This window comes from Phoxinus phoxinus, assembly GCF_949152265.1.
Source record: "Phoxinus phoxinus genome assembly, chromosome: 2".
Taxonomy (NCBI): domain Eukaryota; kingdom Metazoa; phylum Chordata; class Actinopteri; order Cypriniformes; family Leuciscidae; genus Phoxinus; species Phoxinus phoxinus.
The window spans coordinates 15,430,666-15,445,990 of record NC_136877.1 but is presented as its reverse complement, the minus strand read 5'-3'; the positions used below and the strand labels follow the sequence as shown (position 1 = coordinate 15,445,990).

Below are 15,325 nucleotides of genomic sequence, written 5' to 3'. Positions count from 1 at the left end.
TCGATAGGCTCAAGCAGTTGCCCGCAGAGCAGCCAATGGGCGCGCGAGCTGTCTCGCCTATGTCTGTATGTTGCGGCAACGCGTTTTACTTTTATACAAAATTAAGGATAATTTTTTGCCTTCAGTATGCTCGTGGAAAAGGATTTTCCCCTAGCGTAGTTCTACGCAGTACGAGAGTATCTCTCGTAAGAGAACACTATTTATTAGCACTATTTAGTAACTTAGATCAGCAGTTTAAGACATTAAATTCGTAAGCACATAACACAAGAACAATCTTTCAAATACAAGCAAGACTTTATTGATTATTCTAACACAATCACACGCACACACAAATTCATACGAGTTGCAGAAAGAAAGAGAGTGAGGAAAGAATGAGTTTTAAGAATGAGATAATAAAATCCCAAGTTTCTATATGCACTTATAAGACATGACCTGAACGAACCATCAATCCTTAATTTTAACCCTTCTATCGTTTCTTAGGCGGGTTATTACATTTATATCAATGCACCAGTTGAGTTAGGAGTCTGGAGGCTACTCGCTTGTCTTTGCGTTTCCTTTGGGGATTCCTTTTATCGGAGTAAAAGGGGGTTTCCCGGGTTCACTGATTGGTTTGCGGTCTTCTCTTGCCTGGATAGATGTCTTGGGTGGCCAATCACGTGGTGTGTTGGCGGATGGATGGAAAGTCTTTGAAGTTGGAAGTGACTTATGAAGAAGGAGGTCTGTTTTAAATCCTTTGTCTTGGAATCAAACCACCTCTGTCGTTATCTTGTTGGATCCTTAGCAGTGCTATCTCTGAACCAATCAGTCTTTCCCAAACTATCTAACTTGACAACGTTCTTCGTTGTTGGGCTTATCTCTTTGAAGCTTGCATGGTCATAAATTTCTTACTGGGGGGGGGTTTCGTTGGCTAGCGTAGACTGGCTGGAGCCTGGGTTTTATGGTTCTGGATTGGTGATTTGAGGTCTGGAGTGTTGAGTTCTGTGTGGAATTATGTTTGAACGAATCACCTGGAAGATTCATTTGTTTTTGGTTCGCCCTCAAAACCCTTAACGCGGTCTGGCCACTCATTTGCACAAAACAGAGCCTTGTGGCTCGAGAACGCAAACAAATAAGTTCCAAGGTACAAGCCTTGAAACATTTATAATACAGAATTTTGTATCGCTTCCGCAGAGCCACTTAAACCGGAATTATCCCGACAACGTTTTATCTGTACAGAGATAAAGGGGCCGTTTGAATAAAACATTTAAAAAAACGACTAAAACAATGATTGAATAAAACATTAAAACGTTTTGTGTTCTTTTAGGCAAACTAATGACAGAATTTTGCTGCACTATGTACTATAATTATATTTCACTATTTTATTTTATTTTTTGTCTTTATTTTATTTTTTTATTATTATTTTATTTATTTGTGTAGCTGGGAGTTGAAAACTTTGGCTAAACCCCAGCGCTCGTCACTGTCACTTTTTACCCTGCCCAGGACAAACTACACCGACCAACAATCCTACTTGTACAACGACTCAACAACAACAATTGAGAAGTTAATTGCTGGTTACGGCATTTTTATATTCAGTAAAAATCTTTAAAATTAGATTCTAGTAACACATTAGTTCCTGGCATTCCATATCATCATAGCAACCAAAGCGACTCAGCTGGAAAAACGATGCCCTTCCAAAGTGCTCTCAAACGACACCAGCTGGCCGTTATCAGAAGAGCGCCTGGCATAATTTTTAGCTGGCTAAAAATGCTGTGACGGACACCCATTAAGTGAATATTTATTGTTAGGCATATGGCCACTTATATTTACGAAAGTTTCATGAATGATGCCCAATATTCAAGTTTAAATGTAAGGGTATTGGCACACAATACAAGAGCACAAATCCAAAGTAAATAAGAAAGAAATACCTATGATCTGTGTTTGGCTAAGTTAGTTGCTGAGAAGGGTAACTATAATAACGTTCAGTTGTAATTCATTTATATGGGTTAGTTAATGATGAACTAATAATTTACAAAACATTTATAAATGATTGTCAAGTGATATCCTAACATTTTATGTATGTTTTGTAAATTCCGTTACAAGTCATTTACAAGTGATTAGTAAATTGGTAGTAGTAGTAGTAGTAGTAGTAATAAGTGATATGTTCATTATTGTATGTATGTTTTGTAGATTCAGTTATAAGTAATTTACAATTGATTTAATGATTAACTAATCATTCATAAAACATGAATATGCGTTTACTAAAATGTTTAATAAATAGTTATTTTTTTAATGTATGTAGCAATTAGAGGGTGGAAAAAGTGTTGTAAATGGCTCAGTGGTTCATGTAGGTTGTCTACAAACCGGAAGGTTGGTGGTTCAATCCCCGGTTCCACCTGACCAAGTGTCGAGGTGTCCATGACAACTAACCCCAGCTGCTCCCGACGAGCTGGATGGCGCCTTGCATGGCTGACACTGCAGTTGGTGTATGAATGGGTGAATGTGAGGCAACATGTAAATCGCTTTGGTGGCCATTTGGTCTGTGAAAGCGCTATATAAATGCAGTCCATTTACCATTTACAGATCATTTGTAACTGGTAAGTAACAGTGTTCAACACAATGATGTGTAAACACATGAATAAATCATTTACAACACTTTCTGCATCCCCTAATCTAAAGTGTAAACTATTCATCGCTTGTAAATGTGTTACACGTCATTCATAGATAACATTCGTAGATATTATGCCTTATTGATTCTTGAAGTGGTAATCTAAGAATGATGTGTAACAGATTTACAAGTGATGAATAGTTTACACTTTAGATTAGGGGATGCAGAAAGTGTTGTAAAAGATTTATTCATGGGTTTACACATCTATAACAGGTGTTGAACACTGTAGTGTGTACTGCAATGTAAGTGCTGACTGGTGAGGGTATAGACCGCTGTCTTCTCTTAAACACATGGAGTCTTAAACCACTGTGCACCTGATGTGAGCAAAACATACAAAAAAAATTACCATCATTTATTAAGCATTTATGAAACGCGTAGTCATGTTTTGTAAATGACTAGTTAATCATTTACTAATCACTTATAAATGACTTGTAACAGAATTTACAAAACATACATAAAATGTTAGCACATCACTTGCTAATCGTTTATGAATGTTTTGTAAATGATTAGGTCATCATCAACTAACCACTTATAAATGACTTACATCTGAACGTTATTATAAAGTCTTACCCAAAATTCTTTTCACATCATAACAGAGCAGTGTGTGAAAGCCTCTTTGTCAATTAGACAACCTCTTTAAACTTCTGATACAAAACAAATGCAAAAAAGAGGTAAGTGCAAGCCTTCTTTGGAGTGTATGGTTTTTATTTTCATGCTTGCTGTTGTGTTTGTATTGTGCCATTGTTATGCTGTTTGTCCCCAGGGACTACCTGGTCTACCCACCCTGGCTGCATTACACAGCAATCAAATCCTGACTGTGAAGGTTTGTTGGCTCGGCCAAACGGCCCAGGCAGACTCTATGGATTATACACACACTGAGAAATATCAACCAAGCATTTGTCCCCTGTGCCTATGCAGTGACAGACTTGGCCCAAACACAAGTGTGTCTGATAAATCCATTCCAACCAATCAAAAAATACTTTCACTCATTATGACCCTCTCTCCAAGTTCCAGGGTTTGTCATTATGCAGTGTGGTGACAGGCATTTATGCATTCACAGCAGAGCAACTGTTCATTTCCCCTAATAAACCAGTGATGTGTGATTAATTATAAAACAGAATAATACTGTATGTCTAGCCACCAAATAATCTGACCACTGTGTGCTTGTATTCTATGAATGGTATAACTCAAAAGAGACATATTAAATGCTAAACTAAAGTAGTGAAATTCAGAGCTGGTATCTTTGGTTCACCACAAATCCACCCTTTCCCGATATTTAAATCTATAGTGACATAATTGTTTGTGTCCTTTTAATTACTGGTGCCCCCTTGAGATAGCTTGACTATGTAAGCATCTCATTTAGAGTCCACGGACAGAGAAAAATAAATCTACATGGGTTTCAGTGTTTGCAATTCCTGGAGTCTGCCTTGGCTGCAAAGAAAACTGTGATGACAGTGCTTTCAGTGAGTAGAAGTTGACATGTTTCTTCGGATTGGCTCTGTCAGAGGTGTCCTAGAACCTATGAGGTGGTAATTACAGCCTTTTCTGCCAAAGGCAGTTGAGACTTTCATTGCTGGCACCATGGAACATATCAATTTTTACTAATGCATGAAGGCACTGGATTGGGTCCTCTGACTCAATTACTTCAATCTAATACATTTGTGTACCTTTTTTTCCTTTTCTCTTCCTCTTTCCGGGACCTCATGCAACTCTCCCTCCAACTTCTCTTAACTTTGATCTCCGACCTCTTTTGACCTCACACACCTGCTCAGATGGTCTTCCCTAAGATAAATCATGGCTTTCTTTCTGCTGATCAACAACTCATTAAACGTCGACTCATTAAGGTAGTGCTTGTCCTCATTCTGTTCTCTCTCACACTGCTCCGTCAGCCTGGGCTTCTCATCTTTGGCCCATCATTTGCTCTCCATTCTTCTGCTTTTACCTCAGTCCTCAGCCAGACTAGTGACAAACTATTAAAATGAATTATACTAGTGTTTGCTAGTAAAAAAATAAATCTAAATTAATATATTGTGTCAAGATAGTTTATTATTTATGATCATTATTTAATTTCTACTTTAAGTTTACATCATATTATTAATTATTTTCATGTACTATAATTAAAAACACTAAATAATTTTGTTAAATTTACTGTGTATACTTTATATATTATTTATTCATAAATATATAACACTGCAAAAAAAGGAGGCTCCGAGTTCTGTGATCCAAGCCATCTTTGTGGTGAGTGACCTCATACAAATTACAATGTATACATTGTCTGTCAACAGAGAAAAATGACAGAATAAGGAAACTGAAAGCACAAGTATAAATCACAAATGTTATTGTTCTAATTAATACGGTTAGATGATTCTTTCTGTTTCCCATTACAACTAGCGCAAGTGCTTAACATGAATGAAAAGTAAGTGTTGATAAACATGATGGTTCATACTCAGTCTAGGCAGTGTTAGAAATAATCTGGAGATAATTAGAAGCAATAATGCTGCAAAATTGTGAATTATTACAAGAGAACAGAACTATATCATCATAACTGATTGGATTAATACAGAGAGCAAATATAACATCTGCTGCCATATGCTAAACTTGTTTGATTTAATACTGTGAGATAGGGCTGGGTGATATGAAAGTATATATCGTGACCACGGTATAAAGTGTCTGTCGTTAGAGATTTCACTATATCGTTAATTTTGCAGTATGTAAATATATCCACAGTACTACTTAAAGTCATATATGCATAGGAGTGATACTACTTAAAGTTATATACGCATAAGAGTCATAAAGAAACATGCACGAATGAGAAAATATAGAGTGGGACTTGCTTGATGTTGAGTGCAATAAGCTTTGAAAAAGATCTCAATGCGGTTGGTGCTCACGCTGACTGACACAGCTGAAGCACGCACACAGAAAAACCGCCTCTCTTAGACCGCATGCAATTCGGAGCGTTTATGCTGTTTGATAAAGTTATTAAGCGCAATAAGCTGTGAAAAAGAACAGAACAGTAGTGCTTGTGCTGACTCACATACACGCGAAGTGTGCAGCATGTGATCACAAATGTAGTTCTCATTCATGTCTTATTGCGCTTGAATGGTCAGATAGACGCATAATAATGTCAAAATGCCCGGCGTGTGGAGTATTGACGTAAACATAGTTAGTTATATCTTCAATTAACCTAAACAGTTGGGTGAAAACCGGATGTCTGTCAGTAAAGTGGATCCATGCATTCGGTTTGTTCTTATTTTTAATCAGTAAAATAAGAATATCTATATCGAAGTATGTATCGGTATCGTAAAATAAAATGTATCATACCGTGAAATAAGATATTGGTCATATCGCCCACCCCTACTGTGAGATAAGAGAGGTTCTTCAAGATTCTCTTTGTTAGCTAATCAATGACCTTTCAATCTGTTTCTCCACTGTATACAAACAACAGTAATGTATTTTTTATTAATTGACTTTGACTAATAATGTTTGACGTATGTATATTATTACTTACGTACAAAGGGTGACCAGGGTCAAGCAGGGCCCCCAGGACCTCCTGGGCCTCCAGGCCCCCCAGGCCCCAGAGGACCCCCAGGGGACACAGGCAAAGATGGTCCTCGGGGAGTTCCAGGGCTCCCGGTAAGTATCTATAAAATTCAAAACCTATCAAAATGTTAGCAGTTGGAGGTTTAGCATAATAATGCAGTGATCCATATGGCTCTGGAAACAATGGCTTCTGTTGAAGGATCATGCTTACAAACTTAGTCTTTGTTTTTACCAATAGATATCCATTACTTATGTAACCTTTTTCATATGTGAATATATGTACATACATTTTGACTGAGAGAGTTTAATAAAAAAAGACAGAAAACTATTATCCATCAACATATAAACCCCACCAGGACCTTCAATTGTTTGTTTGGACTAAGGCAAGAGTGTAAAAACATTAGGTGCAGCTTCCTTTTGAGGAAATTTCAATCCTGTGGCATTGTGTTGATGCTATGGGAAAGTCTTCAGCATGTGCCAGTGAGTCATTAGGTTGTGGAAATCACCTAGCACAGAGTTGAGTAAGCACAGGTATAATTCAGTACCACATGTTGTGGGGAAAGTCATCATTTCATCATTTTTGCTGGATGTCCCTGTCTGGCCTATTCGGCAACATGGTCAATACTGAAGTTGATAGGTTTCAGGCAGCCAAAAAGCAATATGAGGCATTGCAGCAGCCTACGGCCTCAACCTCTTGTCCTGAGCTGAGCTCTTGGAGGGTGGAACAGAAGGGCAGTGTGGAAGGTTTTTTCCCCCTCGCAAGGACCGAGGGCCTAGGCGCCGCACACAATCCCAGTCTTTTGGGTCTAAAAGCAGATCTCAGCACAGTCATTGCTGCCTAGGCATCTCCACTCGTCTCCACTCCCCCCTCAACAAGACAAAATTACCAAACTGATTCTCCTTTCAGAGAGTTTGACAATTTCTGCTGAATGTCTCTCCTTGGTTTCTGCGAACTATAGAAAAAGGCTACAGAATTCAGATAAAGTCTCGTCCTCTTCTTTTCAATGGCTTGCTCCCGACTACGGTGAAACAAGATCAGATTCTGTTGTTAACACATAAGTTACAGACTCTTTTGGACAAAGGGACCATAGAACATATTCCCCTCCCAATGAGAGTCTTGAGAGTCTTGAGGGCCTTGAAGGACACCTACTTTCATATATAGATATGCCTGTACACATTAAGTTTCGGAGGCGAAGTTAAGCAATATCGGGTTCCTTTCAGCCTGGCCTTTTTTCCTCGCAAAATCACCAAGTGCATGGATTCAACTCTGGCTCCATTGTGACTCCTGGGCATATGTGTACTAAATTACATAAACGACTGTCTACTATTGAGTCAAAAGAGTTGGTGGTCTGGCATTGCGACTAGGGATGGGCATGATTAATTGACAATTAATTATTGATCATTAAGAATTTCGTCGATCACATTAAACTAATGCATGTTGCGATGCGCAGTGAATTTCACTGTGTGACAGCAATTAAACATTTTGCACCATACTAAGTTACCTGCGAGTTTCCGTTTTGATTTATAAAGAAAAATCATGAAGAGGTCACGGCCCAGGGTGGCCAAGTTAGCGCAGAGGTTCAGTCCCCTCAGAGCGGGTGTTTTCGGCGGCTGGACTGACTGGTCCCTACCTTGTTGCGATTAGAACAAAGCACTTATTACCCACAAAGCAGGTATTTTACACTTAAAGCCCTGTTTTCAGATCGTTTCTGATGAAATAGAACTGTTAAGATGGAAATTTGGACACATGCTTGCTGGCCCAATAATTTTTGGTTTCTGTGGTAGCACAGAAACCAATGTCCATGGCCAATAGTATTGGCGCGTGTGAACACGTTATTCAGACAATGGCACACACTGAAAATTTTCCCATAGTATCAATGCAATGATGCAGCATCTCGTTCCCATCTTTGGGGAGACGTTTGTCAAGATAATTATATATATATATATATATATTTTTTAAACTTCTGTTACTAAGAAAACTAATACATTTGAATGTTTCCTATTAACAGTTAGGACTAAATATTTGTTGTGTGCCTCACAGGGAGACCCTGGAAATCCAGGGGAGATCGGTCAAATGGTAAGTGTCTTGTTGTATTTACAGCTGTTAACATCATAGCCTCTTCAATACAGTTAAAGACAATGCTAGATTTAGTATATCTAATATCTAATGATGGCAATTTCCCTCCTCCTTAATCTGCAAAATGTGTTTAATCAGAAAAAAATAGACCATCATACCTTTGAGAAAAACTGAAGTACCGGTACTTATTTTTTTATAACATTTGCACAAAATTTGACTCTACCCTGCTGAAAAATCTAGCATTGCTGGTCACCACCATAAAGTGTGTTTTGCATGCTAGGACCAACATGGAATGCTGGTCACCAGCATGGGAAGCGGATATGCTACACCAGCTCAGTTTTGCTTGAGAACAGCATGACTATTATGGTCCCCCAGCTAGACCAGCACTATACCAGCACTATACCAGCTCTAAGCAGCATGAACCAGCCTGAATCAATTAATCAATATTGATCAGTTAATCAAAAAAATTTCATATTTACAAACTACAATTATGTTGGTAAGTGAAAACATTGGAAAACTTTTCCTTGTACTTTTGTCAGTTAAAAAAGGTAAACGATAATTAACAAATCACAGATTGATGATTTTATTGCATTTTACAAAATGCCCCAACTTTTCTAGAATTGGGGTTGTGATTATCATTATAGTCATCATTCTTAGTGTGAACAGGCCTTAACCCTTTATCGGGCGAGGAACCATATTTGGTAACTTAATCGCGCATGCAAACTGACTCTGCCCTGCCTGTTTGCATTGTAATATGAGCACATAGATTTCTCCTAGCCAATCAGCGAAGATCAGGCTACGTCACTGATAGTCACATGATGGCATCTGACCAATGAGAAGTTGCGCGGAGCATGTCAAACTTTAGTGTCGTTCCGGATATTGGAAAGTGAGGTTATGCGCTACTACCTACTCCCACATCAGCGCTAATAACTTCAAAACAAAAAATGGTAAGTTGATGAAACTCACACATTCTATGGTTGAATAGTTGTGCAACATGTTGAGATAGGTGTTGTTTGCATAGATTTCTTGAAAGTAGTGACATTTGTGGCATGAAAAATTGTGAGACCGTATTTGATCATACGTATCTAATGTATATTACATACATTAGTATATTACATACAAATCATATTTGTTCACGTAAGATTAGCGCAAGTCCATATTTAGACATACCATTATAAATGGTATATAAGATTTGAATAACATTATAAAGTGATCCAGTGGGAAACGGAAAAATGTTCTTTATAGACATTTTCAAGCCATAGATATTGAAATATGAGTGGTTTTGGTCAGTTTTATGACCTTTATAACAGTGTTTAATACTTATAATGATATTTTGCACTTCTTATTATATATTTACACTTTATGTGTACATTTTATGCCATTTTATCATAGTTAAATGCCATGTATTGGTGTTTTTTTCTTTTTTCTGTGAGACTTATTACTGCTAAAATAAGTGGTACCACCAGTACTTGACCATACCAAAGATCAGTAGTACAGATCTTTTATAAATGTATACATTTATTTATAACATTTATAAATGCACAAATGTGCATTTATAAAACATGAATCATATTAGATGTTCTTAGGAGCACAAACCATAAATGAACACCCTATTCATTAATTTGGTTTCAAATTATGTTAATGTATTAAAATAATTTTTTTTAATCATTTGAGTAATATTTCAAAGGATTTATATTTTTAGCACTTAAGTGTTATGATAGACCAGTCCAATGTTACTCACTTATTTTTCTTATTATTTATATTTTAGTAGATCTGCACTTCACTGTTACTCAACAAAGTAACACGCCTCAAACTGGGCTTGATATTGACTCAAAAATGTACTCTCTGTTCTTTGCAGCTATCTACGCGAATCTTTTACGGCAAGAGGGGGACAGTTGTGCCAGCCCACCCCAGCATCAGTGATGATGAGGGCTCTGAGGAGGAAGATGATGATGTGGCAGACCCTGACTTCCTCCGACCCACCCATAACCTAGACACTCCAGGCCAGAGTGATATAGGCCCCTCTGCCAAGAGGAAGTGTGTGCAGCCTGCAGTTGAGGTACTTGATGATGATGATGATGATGACGATGACAATGATGAAGAACCAGCACCACAAGCAAAGAGGTCAACTAAGAAGGGGAAGCCAGCAGCCAGGCTAACCACCTGGAGGAAGGATGACCTGGACAACGCCGCCCTGCCTAAGTACCAGCACTGTCCCCCAGACTTCATTGAGACTCCATTTCAGTACTTCAGCAGGTACTTCAGCCCCCAAGTCGTCAAGCACATAAAGTACCAGACCAACTTGTATGCAAACCAGAAGAACATCAACCTTCACCACCACTGAAGACGAGATGATGATCTTTGTGGCTATGCTGATGTACATGGGAATTGCTGAGCTGCCTGCCGTTGAAGACTAATGGGCAATGGAGACCAGGGTCCCTCAAGTCGCAAACCTCATGTCATAATTTAATTTAAAATGTTCCTAATAATAATTTAAAATGTTCCTAAATAAATATTTTTAGGTTTGTAACAAGTTTATGTGTTTTTATTATATTTTTATATATACACTTTTTAAGGGAAAAACATTACCCTAGACAGGCGAGGAACCATATATGGTAACTTCATTGTCCTTGATTTCCAACCTAAAAAAAGTATATATTTTACAAATGTTTAAAAGTCTTATAATATCCTCCAATAACACTCTGGTTGAAATTTAGAATTTCCAAGTATTTCAATGAGTGCCCTATATGGTGGAAAAGATGGCACATCTTGTGGAAAATCATGAGTTAACGCAAAAGGTTGTTTGATACCCAAGACAGAGATCCAAAACAGACTTTCTTCTTTAAATGCATGACTAAAATCCTCTTTAAAACCAGACTGCCTTTACATATCAAAAAGCGTCAGATCATTCCAAAATGATGCTAGATGGGCTTATAATCAAGCATTATTTCATTACATAATTCAACATTAGATCTGTAACCCACACATTTGACTATAATGCTGTAATAGCTCATTGTTTATATCCCTTTAATAGCAATTTAATAGTTCATGGGAAATATGGAGTGCTTGGTATCTGTGTCAATGATATCTCATTTCTTAAATTATAGAATGAATCAAATCCATGGAAAATGTATTGCACTCTTATTATAAAATTCATGTAGAAATCATACCCTGCTAAAGTGGGAAAGTTAAGAGACCATGTGACTATTCAGATAACGTGAAATTTATGGTGAGAAGAAGAGAAAGTCACACCCTGAAACCAATGTTTAATTGATCAGACTTCCTCAAACATCTGAGTTTAAAAATTCAGGACACGAACAAAGCATTAGACGAGATGAGATCAGATCAGATTTGGGAGACCTGTTAAATTGGTAAAGACTGAACAGCATCAAATAGACATTACAAAAAGTAGCTTTTTTAAGAAATAGTATATTTGATTCAACATAGAATTTATTGCACATAATCTTTTTTGCTGCGTTCAGACCGAACGCGAATTGAGTGTCTGGAGTGAGTGATTTCCTTGTTAAGTCAATGTAAAGATGCGTTGACGCACATCTGGAGGTCCTCCTACGCCCATCCAGTTCGCATGAAAGAGGCGAATTGAGCGTCTTGTGCGAAATGCACGAGTGATTTTACTTGCTGCTTTTTGTGCATTCACGAGTTTGAAGTGAATTCGCGTCTGATGCCCGAGTTGAAAAATCTTAACTTTGGCGTATGTTCGCGCCATGTTAACCAATCAAGAGCCTGCTTGCTGCTGTCTCGTAGTGAAGTGACGTGATAAATAGGGGCAGGCCCGCCTGGAGTCACTTATTCAACATGGAGGAATTACTGATATTGGCAGTGAGCAGTTATACAGAGCTATATATCTCCAGAGCAAATACAGAGAGGTAACTCTCTTGATGAATGCTCGATCAACATCAGCCATCTTGCAAACAGACAACCGCCTAGCACATGCCCCTCCCACAAGAAGCAACTTTTGCCTCGAACGTGTGTCTATTTCGCTTCAAACGTTTGCTTTATACGTGCGTCCAAATTGCTTTGGATTCAAAGTGTTCAAGCATCCAACTAGACGCGATAGAAGCGAATTTGATGCTCAATTCACTTTCGGTGTGAACGTAGCATTAGGCTACCACGTCCATTAGGGTGAGTAAATGATGACAGAATTTTCATTTTTGGGTGAACTATATACCTTTAATGGGGTTTTAATCATATGGAACATATTTAAATAAAATAATACTCTTAAATAAGAAATTTTTCACCAACAGCTATTTGAAATGTCAGATGACCTACGTAGATTTGGGACGGGTTGAGTCGGGTGCGTTAAATAAATTAATAATTTTAACATGTTATTTTTTACCATAACTATTTAATTAAATTAACACGTTAAATCGAAAGCCCTAATAAAGATGCATATAATACAAGTTTGTTCTTTATGTTCGTATGGTATGAATTTTTGTTTCTTCAGGTCTTAAACAGGTCTAAATAAGAGTGAAAGCCTCCGACCCTGTGGAAAGACACTCTGCCTTTCTTTCTCTGAAACACGTCTTCCCAGACATGAGGGGATTCTAATATGTGTTGGTGTGGACAGAACACACATCGGTAGTCTCCTACATATATCACCAGGGCAGGATGCATTCGCATACCTGTCTCAGGCTGGTGCAGCAGATCCTGCTCTGTGCTGAGGACAAACTGTTCTCCTTGATGCAAGGGCGTAGGTTTGGTCTGCATTCGCATACCTGTCTCAGGCTGGTGCAGCAGATCCTGCTCTGTGCTGAGGACAAAATGTTCTCCTTGATGCAAGGGCGTAGGTTTGTTCTCAGCTTTGGTGGGGACATCCCACCCCCACACCACCCCCTTATTTTTTCAGCCAATCAAATGACGGCGTTCCTTGTACTGTCGTCCTGGCCGTCGGAATCGATCCAAATAGCTGCAGCAGGGTTTTTTCCTGGCTCAAATCTAGGCGGAGTTGGTAAAATTCTGATGATGTATTTTATTAAAAAGATAATTTAACTTGTATTTTTCATATACCAACATATAGCCTACTGTGTTTTCCACAGTACGGTACTTTTGTGGATGGACCTCGGTACTTCTAGGGGGGTCCGGGGGCATGCCCACCCGTAAGAAAAGTTTGTACATGTTAAAGATAAATTCATTAATCTGGTGCACTTTGAGTCACCAGAATCTGCTGTTAAAAATAAATAATCCACCCGCCCAAACCTATGATATTCTCTGATTTAGATATCTGATCATCACATTACAATTATTCAAATTATCAGTGTTAAGCATGATAATATGGTAAAATGTCACACTGTAGTATGGTGATTTAAAAATAACATTTATTTAAAATAGAAAGTTCTTCTTTTGGCAAAATTACATTTCTTTAATAGCCTAAACCGAGGCTTTACTCCCTTCAAACTTAAATTGTCAATGTTTCATTACGTCACTTTTGGAAAACAATCTTATCAGAATATATATTTTTTACCTTTATAAAGGGCATTTCCCCCCTAATTTTATTAAATGTATGCTCCATCTTTCATTTCAAATTCTTAAATTTGATCAATACATTGTTACCAATCAAATTAAATAATTTACATTGTAAAATTACACCTTTATTAAATGAGATTGAGATAGTTTTAAATATTTTAAATTCTCTTTCACTTGTCCTTTCAAAAAACAACAAAAAAACATTAATAAGCGTTAATGTTGAGCCCTGATATGTTTTCTTTTATTGGTTTTCCCTGAAGAGAATTACGTACGTTGTTGAAAACGAAAGTAAAAGAGTGACGCTCGTTCTTTGCGTTTTTACCATGGTAAGAGTTCCGTCTTCCGTGTCTTCATTAAAATCAACAATGATTGATCTGTCTTCCACCCTTGATTAATTTGAATGTTATGTTTTTATTACTTGGCCCGCGGGTTATGATCCGCGCAGCACTATTGGCAAACTATAGGCTATGGTTTGAGAATGGACACAGGAACCCAACAGAACCGTCATGGTGGAGAAAGTGTATCTGAGCATGTGACTGTCTATCTAAGTTTTGTCGAGAGCCGGAGGCGGCACCAAATTTGACGGAGTAATTCTCTATGCAGGAAAAAGGAGTAAATATTGATGGGGACAATTTTGTCATTTTAAAATATTGATTGGGACTAGTACCTAGCGTCCCCCCCTAAACCTACGCCCATGCCTTGATGGCAGATTACATCCCCAGACACTCAAATTTGGGAGCAGACATCCTGTCATGGCAGAATGTGGTGCGATCATCGTTGCTTGGATCCAGTCGACTTCTCGGTTGGTTCAGGAGCCATTAGACTTCTCGGTTGGTTCAGCAGCGTTTCTCAGCAGGGCTGACCCTTGCTACACTTAAAGTGTACCATTTTGGCCTGCCACGTTCACATTGATAGAGCTTCTGTGGGGAGGCATCCCCTGGTATCTCGTATCTTGCTGGTGCCAGACAGCTATGGCCTATCTGTAAACAGTTCCTTCCTGGGATCCTTCCATAGTTCTCAAAGGCTTATGAGAGGCCCTTAGAGTCAGCTTCAGAGAAGTTTCTGACTCTCAAAGTAGCTCTGTTAATGGTTAGATCTTCACTTAAGAGGGTGGAAGACCTCCAGGCCTTTTCATTGGCCTCCTCCTGCCTAAATTGTGCCCCTGGACAGTCAAAGTCATAGTGCACCTTATCTGAGCAATTTTTCATTTGCTTTGGTGGGCACAGTCGAGGTTCCACTGCTTGGTGCTTGTCTGCTTGGTAGCAGACGTTATCGCACTAGCTTACTGATGCAATCTCTAATGCCTATGAGGCACGCGGCTCTCTATCCAGAATGTGGTATCCTCTAAGGTGCTATTTAAAGAGGCGCTCTTGCAAGATTTTTGTGCTGCTGCAGGCTGGTCCTATCCGCGCACATTCATACAATTTTATAGTTTGGATATGGATTCAACTCCCGACTCTCGAGTCCTCTTGGGTTAATCCCTTCCACTAGCCCACTTATCCACTAGGCACATATTTCCAGTGAGCCTGGGTTGCCTTTATTAGGTATCAGAAACTTGCTCTGAAGACTATAATAATACA

The 15,325-nt window shown here is 38.4% G+C and overlaps 2 protein-coding genes across 2 annotated transcripts in view; both read left to right on the top strand.

Moving 5' to 3' along the window:
* The window catches only part of col25a1 (collagen type XXV alpha 1 chain), a 421,615-nt gene that overhangs the window by 290,741 nt on the left and 115,549 nt on the right, over positions 1 to 15,325 (top strand). Inside the window, exons 7-10 of the mRNA XM_079599773.1 lie at positions 3,408 to 3,467; positions 4,417 to 4,488; positions 6,161 to 6,277; positions 8,226 to 8,261. Of these exons, the coding sequence (XP_079455899.1) occupies positions 3,408 to 3,467; positions 4,417 to 4,488; positions 6,161 to 6,277; positions 8,226 to 8,261 (285 nt within the window). The remainder of the gene's footprint in view (positions 1 to 3,407; positions 3,468 to 4,416; positions 4,489 to 6,160; positions 6,278 to 8,225; positions 8,262 to 15,325) is intronic.
* Positions 9,029 to 10,789, top strand: LOC306991711 (uncharacterized protein). The gene is made up of 2 exons (XM_079599816.1): positions 9,029 to 9,208; positions 10,120 to 10,789. Exons 1-2 carry the CDS (start codon positions 9,206 to 9,208, stop codon positions 10,603 to 10,605), a joined length of 489 nt encoding a protein of 162 aa, XP_079455942.1. The 5' UTR covers positions 9,029 to 9,205; the 3' UTR covers positions 10,606 to 10,789.